General features: G+C 39.0%; 1 protein-coding gene across 4 annotated transcripts in view; it reads right to left on the reverse strand.

The window, feature by feature from the left end:
* Positions 1–23655, reverse strand: part of LOC105465242 (poly(A) binding protein interacting protein 2B) — a 42602-nt gene that overhangs the window by 13740 nt on the left and 5207 nt on the right. For all 4 annotated transcript variants that reach the window (XM_011713530.2, XM_011713528.2, XM_011713532.3 and 1 more), the window contains one exon: positions 2824–2972. In XM_011713530.2, the coding sequence (XP_011711832.1) occupies positions 2824–2961 (138 nt within the window). In that variant the 5' untranslated portion in view covers positions 2962–2972. The remainder of the gene's footprint in view (positions 1–2823; positions 2973–23655) is intronic.

Raw genomic sequence — 23655 nt, forward strand, 5'->3', positions numbered from 1 at the left:
AGATCGCGCCACTGCACTTCAGCCTGGGCGACAAAGTGAGACTCCCTCTCAAAAAAAAAAAAAAAAAAAAAAAAAAAAGAAATTCTAGCCAGGCACTGTGACACATGCCTGTAGTCACAGCCAATCAAGAGGCTGTACTGAGAGGACCACTTGTGCCTAGGGGTTCAAGTCCAGCCTGGGCAACATAGCAAGACCCCATTTCTTAAAAAATTCTGTATGTGTGTGGGTGTTGGGGTATATAAGCCATTCACAATTATAACTAGTATGTTAGGTCTTACTTCTTCTTTCCCGAGTTACTTTAAAATAAAAGTCCCACTACTTTTCTTGAGACTTAATCCTTTCCCCCCACCAAAACTACATTTCAATCCACTTCCATCAGCCTCACAGTCAGTGAAAATCTTTTAAAAAAGACCAATGAATGTCACTCCTGGTTTGGGGGGTTGTAAGTTGTTTTCATCTTATTGTATGTTTTGTTAGATATTTTATTAGAAAGTCAGAAGACATTATATCAGGGTTGCTAGCTAGAAACCAGTTTCTACTCCTTAAGATCCAACTCAAGGTACAGGGTATGCAAAACCACTTCTGAATTACCATGTAAACTATGCTAGTAATGGAATGGGGGTTGGCAGTGGTAAAAACTGTACAGCACACCATAGTGTAACAGAGTAATGTACAGGTGTTCAGAAAGAACTAACATCAATTATATCCCAGATTCCTAAACCCTCCTGCTCCCAAATGAAGGATAAAGAAGGCTTCTCTGAAATATTTAATCCTATGACCTAAAATCATATAATAGTTTCAAAATTATGTTGCCAGGCCAGGCGCAGTGGCTTACGCCTGTAATCCTAGCACTTTAGGAGGCTGAGGCAGGCAGATCACTTGAGGCCAGGAGTTTAAGACCAGCCTGGCCAACATGGCGAAACCCCATCTCTACTAAAAATGCAAAAATTTTCCAGGGATGGTGACACATGCCTGTAGTCCCAGCTACTCAGAAGGCAAAGGCATGACAATGGTTTGAGCCTGGACTGTGGAGGTTGCAGTGAGCAGAGATTGAGCCACTGCACTCCAGCCTGGGTGACAGAGTGAGACTCCGTCTCCACAAACAAACAAACAAACAAACAAACAAACAGACAAAACCCAAAATTATGTTGCCAAGCTAGCATTCCTGTAAAACATTAGGGTTGGGGGAATTTGAGCAAACAATTGTTTATTTGCTCAGTCCTTCTTAGGGCTTGGTATTTACTGCAATATTGGAAGCTGCCATGCATGTATCTGTCATTGCTTACCTAGATCTCCAGAAAAAGAAGTTGTAATTTTTAAAGCTTCTCAACTGTCTTTCCTCAATCTCTTTGTGCGGTGTGTGTGTGTGTGTGTGTGTGTGTCTGTGTGTGTGTGAATGTGTATGTGTGTCTCTGCAAGCCCCTAGCTTTCCAGCACTTTTCCTTGTACCCTGTCTCTGAGTTTGCTAAACTCCTGAATGTAGGAGCGCACAGCTGACCCACAGCTCAGACATCTGGCTTCTAATAGTCCTGGTGCAATACTGATCACTGGGATTAAGAACATGTCAGTGAGTGTTAACAAAGCTAGTTAAAACTGTTTCATGTTTTCAACAACATATGTTTCATTCAGAGGCTGGATAAAGGCAGAGTGAAACCATTAAGTCAACAAAAATGCCAAACATGACTGTTCTAAAGTCCCATGGAAAACATACTTACCTTCAGTGAGAGTTCTTAATCTTTTTTTTTTTTTTTTTTTTTTTTTTTTTGAGACAGAGTCTTGCTCTGTAGCCCAGGCTGGAGTGCAGTGGTGTGATTGGCTCACTGCGACTTCCACCTACTAGTTTAAACAATTCTCGTGTCTCAGCCTCCCAAGTAGATGGGATTATAAAAGGATGCCACCATGCCCAGTTAATTTTTGTATTTTGGGTAGAGACGAGGTTTTACCATTTTGGTCAGGCAGGTCTTGAACTGCTGACTTCAAGGGATCTGCCCACCTTGGCCTCCCAAAGTGCTGGGATTACAGGCGTGAGCCACCATACCTGGCCTTAAACTTCTTTTATGTCTTCATTTATTTCCAAAATGAAATGCAGAGTATCACATTTCCTATAAGCAAGTGAAAGCAACGAACTACAAAGTATATAGAAAAACAACCTCACTACCATTCTGTGTTTTAGTGCTCTACTGTTCAAGCAATTAATTTCACATTGATCACTATAGAGAGTTATAGAACCACTATGCTTCCTAGGATTAAAGGTAGAATCAGGGCAGGATAAAGGACCTCAGCTACTATGGTTTGGTACAAGGGTTTTATGTCAGTCCTCTAAGATTGAGAAGAGTCTTGTCTGATTTAAATTATGGGAATATTCTAGAATGGTCTACAGTTGCTGAGAGAAATGTCATAAACAAATCTAGCCAGAACAAGGCTGAGGGCAGGGACCCTCTGCAGTAGTTACCGTGTGACGTGAACTACACTTAGAAGGCATATTATGGTGTGGAGTATATGCAAATCTATTTGGTTATACATGGGCTCTCACGTGAAGATTTTCAGATATCAACTAATTAGTCTGACATTTGTTTTCTCTTTTAATCAACATGGTAAGAAAACTACAAATATCTTCCTCCAAGGTGCCATCACTCTGGTCTCTTACCAGATGAAGATGTTTCCTGGTCATTCCAGATGAGGCCCCCCAGACCTCTGCAATGAATTTTTAAGTTATCCTAAAGCTAACTGTATCCATTTCTTTTGTAACAAACTGGCAGTAAAATATTATAGCTATTGAGTTACATGTATCATCAACCTTCCACTTTTCCACTCTTTCTTTACCTGTCTGTTGAAATCCTCTTCATTCTCCATCCACATGTACTCTGCAAATGGGTTTTCCTTTTCATCGTGCCCACTTAACCCCTGGTCCTCTTTGGATTTTACACTGGGTGATGTATTTGCCATATTGGATCCATTCATTATGATAGAACCTAAAGAGGAGCAAAAGAAAAGATAAAATGAATATAAGGATACAGGAAATGTAGATCTAAAACATGCAGATTCTGTCAGAAGCTTCTGAAATTCTAAGTCAAAGATTTTAACTATAAACAGAAACAATCTGTAACGCTTATAAAACCATCCATATTCTACAGTTAACAACTAGACAGATGTACAATTATTTAAAAGTTAAAAGAAAAGATGTCTATTAACACCTAGGCTCACTTAGTCTTTCTAGGCAAGTGGGACAGGGGTGGGAGGGGTGGGAATCTTCCCATGCCAAATTTCTGTAGGTCCTGGAACCTAGTGAAGATCATTACAGCTTCCTTAACATCTAAACAGATAGAGAAAATACATTCTTAATGAACATCGTAAGTACCTACTCCTTATTCTAATTTTCAAGCTGTTTTTCTTTAAAATGTATTTAAAAATGTTTATCACATTGATAAGCAAAATGGAAAAAACAAAAGTCACCTGTTGTCCAGCCATCCAGAGTTAAGAACAATTAACAATGTGGTACATATAACCTTCCTGAATTCCCATATGTTTGTGTAGATACAAACATACACACATATTTCCCAAGTATCCATTCTCAATAGTAATAGGATCATGTGCTACAACATGCCCCATTATTTGCTTTTTCTCATTCCTATGTTATTTAATAATATAGCCATACCATCTTTTGGGGTGTTTCCAATGTTTCTGTTTATAAAGGTTCTGCTTTATCAAGGTCTTTTCTAATTATTTATTTAGGATATCTCCTAGAAATCGAGCTGTTACATTGGAGAGTTATGTTCTCTTTTTTAAGGCTCTTGGCATTGCCACACTACCATAAGAATTTAAATTCCCACCGGTAGTGTGGAAGTGCCCGTTTCCCAACGGAAGCGGGTATTAATCATTAGTTTTATTTTCTAAACCATTGCCAATCTCATAAGATAAAACTTGCATTTTTTTTACATTTCTTTAATTTTTACTGAGGCTGATTATCTTAAGATATGTTTACTGGCCATTTATATTTCTTATTCTGTAATTTTACTGCTAAAGTACTTTGCCCATTTTTCTACTGGGGTATATATCTTTTCCTTATCTTTTGTAAAAACATGTATTATATTTGTTATAATTTTTATTTTTTATAATTTAAATGAAAGTTTATAACTAAATATGTTATTCATTATATTTAATTTTTTAGTGGCAGTTTTTGCTGGCCTTAATTTTTTTCTAGCTCATGTATATGTTTCTGTTTACAGCTTTGTAAAATTGTATGTAAATAAAATGGTTTATTTTGGCTTCTAAACCCATTTTGATGTTTTTGCTGTCATTTAGAATATATCTTTTTCTGTTATTCTTCTAAATCTTAACAATTCCTCAAAAATCATTCCAGTCTTCATTCACTACTTTCCTTCTCTACTTATTCACCACTTCCCTTCTGTACTTAGTATACTACTTAATTGTTGTTTCATATGCATAATTTTTCTCCTTCCAATTAGATCCTCAATTCCTGACAAGCAAGATTGAGTTTAATAGATTTTGTAACTCACCACAATATTAGGAGTTCCATAAATACCTGAGGCTTAATTGTATTTAGGCAACTTTCCTTCTCTAACTCATCTCCCTTCAACCTTGACCCCATCTCTACCCCGACTCCCACCTTCCTTGGGGCTTCTTTAAGTTTTAACAAATTACTTCCCAGGGGTTCTTTCCATCTTGGCAACACTCGTGAATAAGTTATTTTCTGCTTCTGGATACCGTAAAATATTCTTTCTTCATTCTCTTTAAAGTTTTTTTTTTTGTTGTTGTTTTTTGTTTGTTTTGTTTTGCAATTTCCTAACCTGTTATGGATATTAGAAATGCAATATACTAAAAAGACAAGGTAAAATTGTGAAGAGTAAAGAATAGCTGGAAAAACAACTCAGTGGTACATAGTTCTAAAATAATTCATTTAAAATAGAATCCATTTAAATCACTGTAGGTTTAAACAAAGCTACCAGTATGAAATATATCTGTTTAACATATTTTAAATAGAAACAAAAGAAATCAATGTCTATTCCAAATATAGATCCATAATAATAATTTCATAAGCTATAGAGGGGAAGAAACCAGTTCTTTATTTTTACCACTTCCATCTGTAGCAAAACAATGATAGAAGCAAGGCTGTTCTAAATGCCAGGGCAACAGTATTTGCCCTGTATATAAGTGGGGTATTCCTAAGCACAGAGACTCTTAAAGGTCCTGAACCTTGCTAGGTAGCAAGATATACTGTACTATTATTTCCAAAGATTTGGCAGTTGTTTGCAACTAGCACATTGACTTCTCACCATCAATATGGAAAATCACTATACAGAATCAGAAATCAGAGTTCAGTTTTTTTAAAAAAAATCTTCCTGTGCCCAAAAATAAGTCCTGAGAGCATATGATTGTAAGGAAAAAGGGAAAGGGAAGGCAAAGGAAGAAAAAGTAACAAAACAAAACAAAACAAAACAAACCCTTCTAATTCAAGAGCAAGGTGGAGCACAGATAGCAAATTCCAGGATGTGCTTATTCATGAGAAAGGGAGAGGGGAATTACCATAAACTCAACGAAAACTGTTACTGAACTTAATGCAAATACTTCACAGAAGTTGAAAACACTGATATGGTATTGTCAATACTAAGCAAGTGATTCTCTTATACTAGGCAAGTGATTCTCTTATAATAGATTATACAGTGTTGATTTGTATTTTGTACTATTCAACCTGTGTTTTCCAAACAATTAGAAAGTCTGGTGTTCCCAAACAGCAGCATTCCAACAACTTAATTTTTATACTGTTTAAAAATTAATAAAGCACTTTCATACCCACACTTCAAGGCACATAGTTCAAGAACAACATTGTTTTGTGGGCCTGCTGGGTGTGAGTGAACTGCTGCTTAATGTGCCCTGGCTTTAGTAGCTAGGCGGCAATAGGGAGATTTTTGCTGGAGATTGGTAACTCCTAGGGAAGGCATTTGGATGTTTCCAACTTGGGGAAGACACGAGGGAAGACAGGATCATCACAACTTCCCTGAAGTTCCTGCTCCCAGTTTCATGTAACATTTTCTTTCTGTTTCCAGCTCTTTCCCAGGTCATTGTTCATGCTTGAGCACTGTGTTTCTCTAGCCATTCCATTTCACCATTTCACATTCATTATTTCACTTGATCCTCATCCACATCAAGGATGAAAGTCTAGTGTAGTGAGGACAAAGAAAATATGCCCAAAGCTTCCAGAGATGGGAGGAATGCTTGGTTACATAAATCGGGTTAAGAGGCTGAATGGTTGCCACGTTGTGAGTTACATTACAGAGAGGCTCATGGTACAAGGAAATGAACCACCATGTAAGTGAGCTTAGAAGTGCATTTTCCTCCCAGTCAAGCCTTCAGATGAGATAGCAGCCCCAGATGACAGCTTGACTGCAACTTTGTAAGAGTCTCAAGCACAGGCACTCTGCCAAACTATTCCCAGATTCCTGATGCACAGAAATTATGAAATAATAAATATTTGTTGTTTTAACCTGCTAAGCTCTGGGGTAAGTTGTCACCTAACAATAGCTTATACAGGTAGTCAATAAACACTGGCAATTAACTCTGCCACACAAACCGCTATGTTACAACATCTTTTTATCTATCAAGAAGACAAATGTGCAATTTGAAATAGGTCACTGCTTGAGAAGCAGTTCTTTAAGATTTAGACCTCAACAGTAGATAAAGGAGTTTGTGTCTGGTCTGTGACTACACTGCATCTTGAAATCTAAGAACAATTTGAAACTTATTTCCCCTTCACCCCACTTGCCCTCTTATACACATGTCAAACATGCTGAAAACAAGAAATAACAGTTGTCACTTTAGCTGAAAATGGGAAAGCTCGCAACCCTGTTAATAGTCAATACAAGGGTGCTAAGGCCTGCCAAGCATTTGAGTTGGCACTATCATGGTCAAGGGTCAAGACATATTTGTGTCTAAAATATGTGGCTTGAAATAGGGACTTCTGTTCCAAGTCAGAAAGAACTCCAGGACTTTTAATGTATCTAGGATATTTCAAGGATACATGCTTCATCAGTTTAACACTTAAAACACCCACAACTTTCAGATCCAACATGCTCACACCAAAAACTAGCTATTCTTTGAACTTAAATAATATTTTTCAGAAGTTACAAACCTGCAATGTGCCTATGATAACAGTCTGCTAAGATTACTTAGGACTTTTGACTGAATTACCTGGAAAAAGTCTACTGAACAACTGAAGTAAAAACTAGTCCCTCCTATTTTGTTTCCTACAGTTTCATTACTTCCTTCAGTCTGGTTAATACCATTTTAAAAAGTAAATATTGTGGATGACAGCTTTAAATTTTATTTCAAATATTCTGCCACTGGATTCAGGTTTTGCTTTCTCTCAGCTACATCTTAACAACTAAGATCATAAATCTACTCACTCATTAATATCCGAGTGCCTACTGACCCTCAGTGCTGAGGCACTGTGCTTGACTCTTGCTTTGATAGGGTACACAGCCCTTGCCCTGGTGATATTTATATTCTCTCAGGAGAGAGACAAGAAAATAGTTAAAAATAATTATGATCCATGCTATAAAAGGGACTATTAGAAAACAATAGGGGGCCCAATCTAGTCCAGGAGAGGGGGATGGTTCAGAAAGGTTTCCCTGAGCAAGAAACATTTTCATCAACACCTAAAGAATATAAGTTTACTAGCAATAGGGATGAGAGAGAAAATGATGTACAATGAATCAAAGGCAGGAGGGAACTTTTGGGAACTACAAGAAGGTAGGTATGTATACAGCCGGAGAATGACAAGGAAGAGAGATGAGGTTGGAGAGGCAGGTGGGGCCAGATCAGATCATTCAGGACCTTAAGAGACCACATGAAGGATTTTGGATTTCATCCTACATAATAGAAGCCATTATAAGGAGTTCTCAAATTCCTTATAATGCATTGTAGCATGATTCGACATATTTTGAGATCACTCAGGCTGCCATGTGGAAAATGGATTGGAGAGACAGAGATTAAATAATGAGAGACTGGTAAGGAAGCTATTGCTCCAATCGAGATGAAAAAAGGGTAGCTGCTTGAACTAAGATGATGGCAGTGAGAAGAAAGGAGGTAGACTCCAAAACTATTTTAGGAGGTTTCTGGTGATGAACTAGATGTGGGGAGTCAGAGTGAGGGAAATATCAAGGATAATTTTGGCACAAGCAACTGGGTGGATGGTAATGTCATTCACTGAGCTAAGGAACTCTGTGGGAAGGGCAAACTTTTCTTGGGTGGTGATAGGGGCGTGGGGGTAAAAAAGGTGATGAGTTCTATTTTGGACATGTTAAATTTGCAATGCTTCTGAAACACTCAAATGGTGACGTTAAGTAGGTTGGCTGTATGCACCAAGAATAGGAGAAGTCTGCCTAAATATAGAAAGTTAGAGTAGTCGTTTATATAAATGGTAACTGAAGTCATAGGAATAGAGGATACTGCCTATGGAGAAAATGCAAAGTGAGATGAGAAGAGGGTCCATGACCCAGCACTGATGTGTGTGAACATTTTAAAAAGTCAGGTAGAAGCCGGGCGCTGTGGCTCACGCCTGTAATCCCAACACGTTGGGAGGCCAAAGGAGGTGTATCACTTGAGGTCAGGAGTTAGAGACCAGTCTGGCCAACATGGTGAAACCCCATCTCTACTAAAAAGACAAAAATTAGCTGAGTGTGGTGGTGCATGTCAGTAATCCCAGCTACTCGGAGGCTGAGGTAGGAGAATCGCTTAGACCTGGGAGATGGAGGTTGTAGTGAGCTGCAATCGCGCCATTGCACTCCAGATTGGGTGACAGAGCGAGACTCTGTTACACACACACAAACACACAGACACACACAAAAGTCAAGTAGAGAAGGAAGGCAACATGAAAAGGAAACTGAGAAGAAGCGTTGAGAAGACAATCAGAAGAGTGTGACATCACAGATGTCCATCACAGATGGATTAAATGGTAGCCCCCCAAAATATATATGTCCATGTCCTAATCCATGGAATCTGTGAAGCCTACCTTATTTGGAAAAAAGGGTGCTTGTATATATAATTAAGGACCTTAAGATAAGGAGATCATCCTGAATTATTCAGGTGGGCCCTCAATTCAACGATAGGTATATAAGAGAAAAGCAGAGGGAGATTTAATACACACACAGAAGAGGAGGAGGCAATGTGACCATGGAGGCAGAGATTGGAGTGGTGTGGCCACAAATCAAGGAATGCCTGCAGTCATCAGAATTTGGAAAAGGCAAAGAACAAATTATCCCCTAGAGCCTCCAGAGGGAAAGTGGCCCTCCTGATGCCTTGACTTTGCACTTCTGGCCTCCAGAACTATGAGAGAATAAATGTTTTAAGACACCAGTTTGTGGTAATTTGTTACAGCAGCCACAGGGAATGAATCCAATTCCAGTAAAGTAGAAATACAGAAGGCTGCTGAAAGGTCAAGTAGGTGGAAGACTGAGAAGTGTCCATAGAATTCAGGACCATGGAGTCTCTGATGACCTTAACGAGACCAGTTTCCATGGAGAAAAATGAGAATGAAAGCCAAATGGAGGTAGGATGAATCGTAGGAGATACCAAGTATGAGATAACTCAGAGTCCAGCTGCCAAGGGAAGAGGCAGGGATGGACAGAAACTGGAGGGGTATGAAGTCCATGGAAATGACATCTTTAAAGATTAGAAAGTCTAGTTCATGTTTAAATGTTCACAGAAAGGGTCTAGTGGAGAGGGACAGGTTATACATACAGGAGGGAGAAGGTATAGTTGATAGTGTAGGTCCTGGGAAGGCAGAAGGGAATATTTGTTTATTTTCGAATAACTAATACATTCCCACCATTCAAAATCCAAATGCCTGGGATGCTTAATTAGTAAAAGGTGGTTGCATGGTGAGCACGAAATCAGAGCAGTGGGAAGAGCATCAGGAGAAAGATTTTATCCATTACAAAGCCACATGAAACATCCTTACTCCACGGTAGGAAATTTCACTTCCCTGGTGGCAGGAATGCTTATATCCCCCAAGTGTAAGTTGGTCTGCCCAGACAGCTGCTGGATTAATGCATCAAACTCCAACTTTCTTTTTGTTTATTCTTCTAATTTTTCACAGGGTCATACACATACACAAACACAAATAAACATTTTAAAGCTACATAAGCAATACAAGAAATAATTTTATAAAGCCTTTTAAAACCACATAGAACTTTTTTTTTTTTTGAGATGGAGTCTCACCCTGTCACCCCAGGCTGGAGTGCAGTGGCGCGATCTTGGCTCACTGCAACCTTCACCTCCTCGGTTCAAGCAATTCTCCTGCCTCAGCCTCCTGAGTAGCTGGGACTACAGGCGCGAGTCACCACGCCCAGCTCATTTTTTGTATTTTTAGTAGAGACAGGGTTTCACTGTGTTAGCCAGGATGGTCTTGATCTCCTGACCTTGTGATCTGCCCGCTTCAGCCTCCCAAAGTGCTGGGATTACAGGCGTGAGCCACCACACCCAGCCAGAACATATTTTTATATAGCATGTCATACTTTGCACTAAAATAATTTCTGTCTCCTTGTTTTACAAGATTTTCTTTTACTAAGTAAATAAACCCATCAGATTTTCTCCATTATTTGGTGAAGAATCAAGGAAAAAAAAGAGAAAGTGGGAGTAGTTCAGTTTTTGGTGGGGTGAGGAGACATATGACATGTATATAGAATTTTTTTTAAAAGGTTCCAGGTAACCAACCCAAATGTCCATCAATGACAGACTGGATTAAGAAAATGTGGCACATATACACCATGGAATACAATGTATTTTATGGAAATACAAGATTTCCATAAAAAAGGATGAGTTCATGTCCTTTGTAGGGACATGGATACAGCTGGAAACCATCATTCTCAGCAAACTATCACAAGAACAGAAAACCAAACACTGCATGTTCTCACTCATAGGTGGGAATTGAACAATGAGAACACTTGGACACAGGAAGGGGAACATCACACACTGGGGCCTGTCGTGGGGTCGGGGGAGGCGGAAGGGATAGCATTAAGAGATATACCTAATGTAAATGATGAGTTAATGGGTGTAGCACACCAACATGGCACATGTATACACATGTAACAAACCTGCACGTTGCGCACATGTACCCTAGAACTTAAAGTATAATAATAATAAAAAGAAAAAAAAAAGGTTCCAGGTAAATCTTGAATTAGAATGATTTTGTCCCATGTACTTCCATTTCATTTATTTCCAGAGAAGCTGCATGGACGTTAACAGAAAACAAATAAGTAGTCATTCTGCTAAGCTTTCCTATATTGACCTCAATGCACAAATGTTCCATTGGTTATCTTCCATTTGATGCAAGAACAGTGCTTGCAAATATGACGTCAGTGAGCTTAAGCAAACAGAAAATGGAACTTACCTGCAATTACAAGTTAACAAGAAGTTTTCAAAAACGTTTTAGTTGACAAGGAAGTCAGGAAAAAGAGGAAAATCACTTACGTGATCTCTACATTTGTAAATTATATCAAAACAAAGGTAAATTACAAATAGAGGCATTTTCTAAATTAAACTCAAGGCTGCCAGATGAGAAAGACAGTATAAATACAATACAGTCTCTTTTTCATTAATGTTTAAAACTTGTCCTATACTGACCTATAAGTTTGCCCCACTGATGAAATGGAATCTGAAAACTGGCATACAGATACTCTGGGAAGAATAATAAAACTGAACTTAATTACAGCAACAGTCTAGTCCCTGGACCAGAGCCAAGAAAAAAAAACAGAAGCATACTCAAATAGGATTAAGAATGCATTTAGCTGGCCAGGCGTGGTGGCTCATGCCTGTAATCGCAGCACTTTGGGAGGCCGAGGTGGGTGTATCACCTGAGGTCAGGGGTTCTAGATCAGCCTGGCCAGCATGGTGAAACCCCGTCTCTACTAAAAATACAAAAATTAGCCGGGCGTGGTGGCAGGTGGCTGTAATCCCAGCTACTCGGGGAGGTGGGGGGTGGGGGGAGGCAGGATAATCACTTGAACCCAGGAGGCGGAGGTTTCAGTGAGCTGAGATTGCGCCTTCGCACTCCAGCTTGGGGGACAAGAGCAAGACTTGTCTCCAAAAAAAGACTGCATTTAGCAAGTGGCAAGAAGGTCTACTCTAATTGAGCGGTTTTCAGTCTTAGGAGTATATAGAATCGCCTGGAAGTTCTTCCACATCCATACTTTGCAGATATTCTGACTTGTTAGGCCTGAGCCAAGGTCCAATTTTTGCATTTCTGCTTGTTAATTTGCTATAGGTAATTCTGATATATAGAAAGACTAAAGGCCTAAGAACAATTCTTCAAATATAGTGACTATTCTCTACCTGGAATAGTCCAAATCCTAATTACCCTAATTCCTACACCAACAGTTCCCAAACTAGTGTTCTACAAACTACAGTCTTGTGAATGTTTTTTGGAAAAAAAAAAAAAAAATCATGGCCATGTGTAAATTCATTGTTCTGAAAAGTCCTGTTTAATTTACCAAGCATTTTCCAAATTTATGTATTGTTACCTTTATTACACATATTACATATATTTTTAATCTGGTAACTATTAACAATCCCAAACTTTTAGAAACAATGCCCCAAGGATGTTCTGTGATATCACTATCATTCTACTGGATATGTACAGAACAGTCATAAAATGTACTCCACAAGGCATTTAAAGGCAGTTTCAAAGGTAGAATCAAAAGACTTGCCAAAAGTCAGTGGCAAGATTTCTAGACTCAGAGCCTTCTAGTCCTCAAGTTCCAACTCCTCGCCCCAAAGCCAATCAACTGTCCTCCCAGAATAACATCAAACAGCAATTAGCACGTGGTCCTCGACTTCTCCAGATCAGCTCCAAAAAGACACAGACTATTAATGGGGGAAATATTGTGAAGTCTTTAACAGATAACGTTAATCAAAAACATCCCTATGGGTAAATTATTATATATAAAAAGCTTTTCTCACCAACAAGTGTCTCTATACATTTCAGACTGATATGATGACAATTTGTTTTTTAAATGCATAATTATATCAAAAAATGCCACTATAAAAGCCTGAATACAATCTCCGAGCCTAAGGTCTTCCCCATTTTCACCTCCCTCTCACATTTGATTACTTGTATATTTGAGAGAGTATCACTCATTATTTGTTTTGGGACTAGTCTATAATCTTGGAAGTTTCTTGAGGGCAAGAATCAAGTCCTTTATAGCTTCTAGCATGCCTCTGTGCACCCACCAGGTCCTTAATAAATAATCTGTTGATTAACTGTCATTTTTAGAATGCTGTATTCTAAATCTCATTTCCTAGGCAGGAAGCCCATGCCCTTAGGGGTTAGGATCTGTGAGTGAGCACTCTTCGTTGAGTATGAACAGTTATTCCCCAGTCAGTGACAGCACTACTCTGGAATCTGTTTTTGACAAATCAAGTTACTCAAGAGGGATTAAAAAACATTTATTTATATATTTTTTAATAGAGATGGCATCTATGTTGCCCAGGCTGGTCTTACACTCCTGGACTCAAGTGATCCTCCTGCCTCAGCCTCCCAAAGTGCTGGTATAACAGGCATGAACCACTATGCCCAGACTATTTTTTAATTTTTATAGAGACAGAGTCTCACTCTGTAGACCAGGCTGGAGTGCAGTGGTGCAATAATGGCTCACTGCAGCACTGAACTCCCAGTCTCAGGCAATCCTCCCACCTCAGCCTCCCAAGTAGCTAAGACTACAGGTGTGCACCACCAGGCATGCCTAATTTTTTTTTAAGAGAAGGGGTCTTGCTATGTTGCCCAGGCTGGTCTCAAACTCCTGGCTTCAAGCAATCCTCCTGCCTCAGCCTCCCAAAGTGCCAGATTACAGATGTCAGCCACTGTGCCTGGCTGGGGGGAGCGGGGGGAACACTTCTAATCCAGAAAATTTTGTGTTCTTGTTTACTATTTTAGCATTAATAACACCAAGTGACTATAACATTCTCTTCATGTGCTGTACGCTAAGAATAAAAGCTTGCCACAGTGGAATTATCTAAACTAGAAGAAATCCATACTGTGAATCCCAACAAAAATCACAAAAAGGGATCACATGTTCATTTTATTTGACATATTTCTGGAAATAAAGGTTTGCCTCAGCTAAGTGGGGAAAGGGGAGCCAAGCAGCATAACACATCTGTAATGAGGTAGCGAAAACAGTATCCACTGGAAATCTTTTCAGGAAGGGTGTCATTTTGGGTTGGAAAAGCTCTTTGAAAGTTAATCTGGGGGAGAAAGAGGGTCCTTGAGGAACAAGGGTAAGGTCAGAACATTTCCTGGGAGAAAGGAGAACATTTATCTGGCTAATGAGGGCACAGTGCTGGACAGAGTGAAAAAGAAAAAGTCAAGAGTCGTACATTTCAGAGTATGAAAGGCCTCACACTGTGTAAAATGGACTATACCTTAAGACTTCCAATTTTCAGTAAGACTATTAGGCCCATATAAAATTCAGGAGTCTGTGGATTTTTTGGTGTGGAAACCACTCAAGAGGCAGATTTTATGTCTAAATTGCAATGGCAAGACTTAGTATGAATTGGGAATTTGTCCCAATTTATGAATTGGGAAAGCATTTAAGACAAGTTTCTCCAGGCCTCTAAGGGAATGAGAATCCCACTGGACAATTAAGTTACACAGAAAAAACAAGTATGGTAATCTATCCAAATACAAGGTGGAAAGGATGGCAATAAAATAATAGCTCTTCTAAGTACTTCAGTAACGGTCTCTCTTTTAATCTTCGTAACAATCCCATGAGGCAGGGACTATTAGTCTCCCAGTTTTTTTCATATAAATACTCCGCCTTTCATTTATTTATTTAAATTTTTTTTTTAGAGACAGGGGTCTCACTGTGATGTCCAGACTGGACTTGAACTTCTAGGCTCAAGTGATCCCCCTGCCTCATCCTCTCAAGTAGCTATGATTACAGGCATGAGCCACCAGAGATTCATTAAACACCTTGCCTAAAGTATAACCTAGTAGTACTAGAATTGGTGCTTAAGCTTAGGTCTTTCTGGTCCCAAAGCCCATGTTCTTAACCACTCCCATGTAGTGACTACCCCATAGTCTCACACTTCCCACTTTAGGTTCAGAAAGGCTATAATAGAAAACTCTGATTTGATCTCAAATATTACAAATGGGGTTCGGGGAACCATGCTGAAGAAAAATGCTATTCAACAAAAGTACTGAGGTCTTTGGAAGGAAAACACAAACCAATCACAGCACATGGTAGCTTATTTAAATCAAAATAAATTACATTCCCTACCATGAACATATGAAGCTCCATTTAATTTGAAGCTTGCTAATACTTTTAGGATGAGAAAGCAATCCTCCAAATAGTTCTACAATCCATTATGCACAATTCCAATATCCAAACAGCTCTAAAAACCATGAATTTTTCATATGCTTTATGTCAAAACTTACAGGACAGTAAAAGTTAGTCTGAACTGATATGAAGCTATATACAGCCTTTATCTACCCACTTAGTGTGAATACTCCTGTTTTGCTCAGAAATATTAATGTATGTGACTAAGGATGTTGCACCAGACACACTGAGGCATTCGTAACACAGAGAAAGCATCTTCCTAAATCTGAAAAATTCTGAATTCTGAGAGTTGTCTAGTTCCAAGGGCTTTGGACCCTCTATGGACCTGTATTCCAAAGAATTTAAAAAACAATTTCCAAGGATGATTAGATCAGAGGCATTCAGTGTTTAGGATTTCATAAACCAACAGATTTTAAAACACATTGAGGACAATATAGGATTCCAATTAAAAACCATACAAAGGCCGGGCGCGGTGGCTCAAGCCTGTAATCCCAGCACTTTGGGAGGCCGAGACGGGCGGATCACGAGGTTAGGAGATCGAGACCATCCTGGCTAACACGGTGAAACCCCGTCTCTACTAAAAAATACAAAAAACTAGCCGGGCGAGGTGGCGGGCGCCTGTAGTCCCCGCTACTCGGGAGCCTGAGGCAGGAGAATGGCGCAAATCCGGGAGGCGGAGCTTGCAGTGAGCTGAGATCCGGCCACTGCACTCCAGCCTGGGTGTGAAAGCGAGACTCCGTCTCAACAACAACAACAACAACAACAACAACAACAACAAAAACCATACAAAGATGGTAAAAACATCCTTATCAATATCATTCTATAAAAGGATATTTTAGCACCAAAAAAACCCAAGAAGGCCTTAATTCAATGCAAAGGACAATTCTTTAAACTGAATAAATTTGATGTTACGAAAAATACTATGTGGTCCTTATATTTCTTATTTCACAATAAGCTGGTGAAAATTCACCTGGGTCTAGCACTGATCTGATCTGAGGCATACAGTCCAGGAGCCTACATAAAATTACCTGGGAAAGTTATTAAAAAATGCAACCCAACCAAGATCGTGCCACCATACTCCAGCCTGGGTGACAGAGCGAGACTTCATCTCAAAAAAAAAAAAAAAAAAAAAAAAAAATGCAGACCGCCCACCTCCCAAACAGGTTCCATCCTAGGAGATCACAATTCAGATGGTCTGAAGGTGGGGCGCAAAATCTGTATGGTTTTCTAGAAAACAGTCTGGGTTGTTTTTGATGTGCAGCCAAGCTTCAGAGCCACCAGTTTAATCTGTGGGTTCTAGTTCTACTCTTCTTCACTCAAACTCTTCTCTGAGGGGTAAGGGGAGAAAAACAGGAATGTTTCCAAGTAGGGAATCTTCCTAACCCACTGTTTGTAATACTAGTTATTCCTTCAAACATTCTAGGCTGAACCAGCTGGTCAACTGAGGCTATTAGCTGTGGAATGATAGAAGTTAGTGTTGACAAGCAAGAAAAACTTGTTAAAGCAAAACTCCTCTATGAAAAGGTGTGGCTTCCAGAGTTTCTTTTCTCTTCAACCCAAAGATTCTATAGATTCTACATATGATGCCTAAGTTCACAGATATCTCTGTGCTGACAATAATAATAAATAAAACTTTAAAAAATATATGAGTGTGTACTTTATATATATGTGTATCTATGTGTGTGTGTATCTATGTGTTCCTTCGAAGCTGTCTTCATTACCCAGCTTCTATGCCAGGTCTTTGATTTTGGCCTTGATTTTTCATCTTCAAATGGAGTACAAGAATTACCAGTATTACCTCAGTTGAGGTACAAATCCTATAAAAATGGAAAACCCATAGCATGCTTGATGATTAATGAAGCAGACTATATTATCCAACATTCCAATAAGATAAAATAATCACAATGATTTCTTTTTTGGAAAAAGTTTCTCTTATTCTCCTACATTACTGTTTAAAATAATCTTAAGAAACATGTCTAATATCTTTAAAAACACACAAAAGTTTCAATTTAATAAGTACTCAAAGCTCTTTACCAGTTTTAAAAAATACAAGGCCCTTCTAAAGTAAGGCTAAATGCTAAGTGATGGGGGAGAGAAAAAGGACATAAATAACTCGTACTCTCATGGGGTTAATCACTAAATCCTATTTGACTAGAATCTCCTGGCCTCTCTAAGCCTTGCAAATGAAACGGAGTTTCTCACTAGATACTTGGCTATGACTTCCAATCATAAAAAAACAAGAATTGTGTTATGTCACTGCGTATTGCTTGTAACCTGAACTCCACACTAGGCTGGGATCAAGGGTTGAATCTGTCATGATTTGCTCCATAACCTGTGTGCTTCTCATCCCAGACCAAACAGCTTTCTTCTAGAGTTCTACAATATTTAGTATATAAGAGTGGTTCTCAAAAATGTAGTCTCTGGACCAGCAGCATCAGAATCACCTGAGAACTTGTTATAAATGAGAATTCTCAGGCCCCACTCTAGACCTGATGAATCAGAAACTCTGGAATAGGGTCCAGCAATCTGTGTTGCCATAAGCCCTCCAGGTGTTCAAGAACCTCTGGCATGTAGCACTTAGAAAAATGCGTTTCTTTCTGTAGGCCCAAAGCCAGGGATACTGTATATTCTATCTTGATATGAAATAACGACATCCAATTAAAAGACATTTATCTCCTTTCTACTCTCACCCTCCATCCAACGTGTTTTATTTTTATGAGTTAAATAAGAACAAATGGCAATCAGAGACTTAGTCTAAAAAGTATATTTACAGGTGTCAATTCTCATTCAGCCTGATCTCATACAATACTACTTACGTCCTCTTACATCTAAAGTTTTAGAAAAGGATCTTCACAATGTTAAGTCTCAGGAACACTAGGAGTTCTATAATAAAACGCCAAGTAGATCTGAATGTCCAAACTTACTAAGAGAAGAAAAGTGGAATTATTGGCTATATATATATATTTTAATTTTTTTGAGACGGAGTCTCACTGTTGTCTAGGCTGGAGTGCAGTGGCATGATCTTGGCTCACTGAAAACTGCCTCCCCGGTTCAAGTGATTCTCCTGCCTCAGCCTCCTGAGTAGCTGGGATTACAGGAGTCCACCACCATGCCCAGCTAACTTTTCTATTTTTAGTAGAGACAGGGTTTCACCATTTCACCATGTTGGTCAGGCTGGTCTCAAACTCCTGACCTCAGGTGATCTGCCCACCTGGGCCTCCCAAAGTGCTGGGGTTACAGGTGTGAGCCACCATGCCCAGTCTATACTTTTGAATTACATTCTATAGGAAATTAAAGTTTTGAATTTTTTTCACCTTCATAACTTCCAAGTTAACAGAATTAAACCACAATACTTCATTCTTTCAAAGCCTGTACCCAGGCAAAGTTTTACTGTATTGCTTCTTGCTTTCAATGGATATGAAACAGAGTCCTGGTAGGCACACTGTGTTACCTGCAAAGATGCAGAACTAAATGGTTCCGTATTCAGTATTAAAAACAAAAGTCCTTAAACCTCAGATGGTGAGGGTAATACCTCACACTAGCAACAAAGCCTCAAATATGAAAAGATACCAAGAACACCACTAGCAAACAAAAATAAGCTCTGGGCTGGGAGCAGTAGCTCACGCCTACAATCCCAGCACTTTGGCAAGCCAAGGAGGGAGGATTACTTGAAGTCAGGAATTCAGGACCAGCCTGGGCAGCATAGCAAATTCATATCTCTACAAAAAATTTTTCAAATCTGCTGGGCGTGGTGGCATATACCTGTAGTCCTAGCTATCTGGGAGGCTGAGGCAAGAAAATCACTTGAGCCCACGAGTTTGAGGCTGCAGGAGCTAAGATCATGCCACTGCACTCCAGCCTGGGTGACAGACCGAGACCTAGATAATTACATTCTGCTCTACTCCTGTTTACACTAAAATCACTAAGTTAAAATGCTTTCATTCAGCCCAATAAAAATAAAGTGAAATGTGACTTTGGAGCTTGGCTAGCAAAAAAGAAAGAAAAAATAAAGCAAAACGACAAATAACTTACTGGGAGACAGTTTTGGTAACTTCAATGACAGATAAAAGGTTTGTATCCTTAGCCTATAAAGAAATCTTTAAAATTACTCAGAAAAAGAAAAATGATAGAAGAGATAAAATTATTTTATAATTTTATAAAATTACTCAGAAAAAAACAAATACTTTCCAACAGAAAATAGGCAATGGAGAAACAGGCACTTCCTACAAGAATAAAAATGGCCAATAAGCATATAAAAAAGACTCAAAAGCACTAGAAATTAAAGAAAATGTAATTAAAACAATGAGACTTTCTGCCTAAAGATGAGCAAAGATGACAAATGGAAGGGGGAAACTGGAACTCCGTCACTGTTGGTGGGAGTATATACTGAACCCATTTTCCTGCAGGGTAATTTGAAAATTTCTATTAAAAACCCTAAAACTGTTTTGTTATTTTCCTCCAGAAATTCTACTTCTATGAATTCAGTCCAAAAATGCTTGCTGAGTCCATTAAAATGTATATATAAGGAAATTCACCTCTGGAGTGGCAATGATTCACTTAATATAGCTATTGATGATGCCAGGATATATTTACTGCCACAAAAACATGCCCAAAATATAGTAAGTGACAAAAGACTGTATTTCATGATTCTACTTTTAAAAATGTTTATATGCATAAAAAAGTATAAAAAGCAGCAAACCAGAATGTTTTGAGTGGCAGAATTAAAGGTTTTTCTTTTTTTCTTTTCTTTTTTTTTTTTTTTTTTTTGAGACAGCGTCTTACTCTGTCGAGTGCAATGGCGCGATCTCAGCTCACTGCAAGCTGCGCCTCCCGGGTTCACACCATTCTCCTGCCTCCTGTAGCTGGGACTACAGGCGTTTGCCACCATGCCCAGCTACCTTTTTTTTTTTTTTTTTTTTGTATTTTTAGTAGAGATGGGGTTTCACCGTGTTAGCCAGGATGGTCTCGATCTCCTGACCTCGTGATCCGCCTGCCTCGGCCTCCCAAAGTGCTGGAATTACAGGCGTGAGCCACCGCGTCCAGTCTAAAGGTTTTTCTTTATATTTTGTTAAATTATTGTAAAAAGAATGTGATTTCCTTTATAATCAGGGATAAGTGTTTTTTTCACATCCATTCTTTTTCTTATTTTTCTCATGTATGTATCCCATGTAGGCTAGAGAGCTTGACTCCCTGCCTCTTGAGGTAAATCAGCCCATTTTGGGGATGTGCACTACACAAAGCTGCCCCATATTCCTTTTATTTTACAAGTTCTGGAAACATTTTTGTTTTAAATTGTTTTATTGTTCTCAGAGTACTTTTAAAAATATATGAAATTGAGGAAAAGACAAAGGAAAGGCTGACTCCCCACCTTCCTGGGGCAACTCTTCCAATTTTTGCTGCTATTGCTATGTATTCGCTGGGTACTAAAAAGATGGGCAGCCCTGTAGAAACTTTTTCTTATCTCGTTCTCATAATCCCATTTCATTCCTTCATTCACTTATTTTTAAGAGGGTTTTGTGTACAAATACATAGTTCAAAAAAATTTAAAATATAACTATCTATAAATGTATGTGGCAAAATCCCATTCATAGTCCTATTCTCCCTCCACAGCCAAACACTTTTAATTGGTTTCTTATATATCATTTCAGAAGTTATCTCTGCAAACACCCATGTATATTCTTATTCTACTCTTCTCTCTCAACACAAAAAGTAGCATACCATATACACTATACCATACATACACCATTCCTTGTTCCTTTTTTAAAAACACACACAATATCTAGTTCTTCCACATGAGTACATAGGTCTTTCTCATTCTTCTTTACAATTGCACAGTATTCCATCATTTGGATGTACCATCGTTTACTTCACCAGTTCCCTGATGGCAGGCACAGAAGTCATCCCTATCATACTAGTACAAACAATAATGCCAAGCATAACCACCTACACACACCAAATTCATTTCTGAAGCTGCCTTTCATGAGGCCTCTGTTTAAATCACCACAAGCCCACACGGTCACTAGGCTGAAAAGTTAGCCCCTTTTTTAGTTTTCATTATGTACAGCAGCATGTAACAAAAGATTCCCTTGGACAAAGCAAATGAACTCTTTGGTGATTTCATAAAAATAAATGGATAAACAGAACACCTAGGAGGAACCATTTCTATTTAACCATGCATATGTATGTATACAATACATGTATATGCACAAAAAATATAAAATAAATCAATCAGGCCGGGCGCGGTGGCTCAAGCCTGTAATCCCAGCACTTTGGGAGGCCGAGACGGGCGGATCACGAGGTCAGGAGATGGAGACCATCCTGGCTAACACAGTGAAACCCCGTCTCTACTAAAAATACAAAAAACTAGCCGGGCGAGGTGGCGGGCACCTGTAGTCCCAGCTACTCAGGAGGCTGAGGCAGGAGAATGGCGTAAACCCGGGAGGCGGAGCTTGCACTGAGCTGAGATCTGGCCACTGCACTCCAGCCTGGGTGACAGAGCAAGACTCCATCTCAAAACAAACAAACAAACAAACAAACAAAACAAATCAAAGCACTAACCACTGTCTCAGTATGGTGGATCTGTGGAGTACTTTGTAGTACCCCGCTCCTAGACAATCAATTATTTCTAATTTCACAACAGTTAATATATACTATTTCTGCAATATAAAATGTTTAAAAATGTTAACTCAAATTAAGGTGGATACATTCCTTCAGTCTGTCCTATATTTGTACAGTGCTCCAGAGTGCTCAAATATCACTTCATTTTAAAAAAAAACATTTATTTTTTCAAATATAGAGACAGGGTCTTGCTCTGTTGACCAGGCTGGTCTTGAACTCCTGGATTCTCCCACCTCCCAAAGTGCTGGTATTACAGGCGTGAGCCATCATCACGCCCGGCCAGCTTCATTTGAGAAATCTTTCCCCATCACTCCATATATTACTAATTATTCTTTTCTTCTTGTTTAGATAGCATTTTTGTTATACCTCTATTACCTCACTTGTCACATGATAATCAGCTGCTCACCCATCTGTCTCCCTTGATTGCTCATGAGCTCCTTGAGAAGAAGTCTCATTTTCAGGACCTTGAACAGTGTGCAACACATATATGCTTCACAGGCAGAGAAGAAGTAAATGATTTCACTACAGTGTAATCATTCCCAGAATTCAATTACCTGTATTTCTAAATTGTTCTAGATACTTGGCCAACAACCTAAGAATGTTTTACTCTTTCCCTAAAACTTCCATCCATTACTGAGTGTCTATGGTCATAGCTAACTCAATTGTGCCATGCCCTCCGGCCAAGCCCATGTATAGTTTTTCCTCTAAATGATTTTTAATTTTTGTTTTTATTTGCTCTTTGTATTAAAAATACAAAGAGTCCCGGCTACTCGGGAGGCTGAGGCAGGAGAATGGCGTAAAAACCCGGGAGGCGGAGCTTGCAGTGAGCTGAGATCCGGCCACTGCACTCCACCCTGGGCGACATAGCGAGACTCCGTCTCAAAAAAAAAAAAAAAAAAAAAAATACAAAGAACACTTATTTTTAATACAAAGAGCACATAAGTAAACTTCACCATCTCTATCTCTGTGCCTTTGCACCTGCTAGACTCTGTTTGGAATGACATCTCAAAGTTTTATTCACCTGGAAAGGATTCCTACTCACCCTTAAAGAATCAGCTTAAATACTACCTTCTCTGGGAAGCCTTTCTATCTGCCCATTCTTTTAGTAAGAGTTCAGAATTCCTACAGTTGAAACTGTAGACCCTGCCCTCATGGAGCTCATGGTCTAGTATGAAAAACAGCCATATGAACAAATAACCACACTATAATACTAAATGCAACACCAAAAGGGAAATGTATTGACTATTTGACATGTGTCAATTACCTTGTTAGATTCTTTATTAACAATTATCTATGATTACATTAGATAAGTATTTGAATTGGACAAAAGGCCATGAAACTGTAGAACTTCTATACTGTCAATTGTCTTCTAAAGAAACTCTCCAAAGGGTTCTTTTAGAATATGCTACAGTCATACCGAGAGGTGAGGACAGCTGGACTTCCTGGGTCGAGTGGGGACTTGGGGAACTTTCCTGTCTTACAAGAGGATTGTAAAATGCACCAGTCATTGTTCTGCAAAACACCCCACTCAGCACTCTGTAAAACAAACCAATCAGCACTCTGTAAAATGCACCAATCAGTGCTCTGTAAAATGCACCAATCAGCACTCTGTAAAATGCACCAATCAGCAGGATCCTAAAAGTAGCCAATTGCGGGGAGGATTAAAAAAGGGCACTCTCGATAGGCC

The sequence above is a fragment of the Macaca nemestrina genome, chromosome 13 (assembly GCF_043159975.1).
Source record: "Macaca nemestrina isolate mMacNem1 chromosome 13, mMacNem.hap1, whole genome shotgun sequence".
Taxonomy (NCBI): domain Eukaryota; kingdom Metazoa; phylum Chordata; class Mammalia; order Primates; family Cercopithecidae; genus Macaca; species Macaca nemestrina.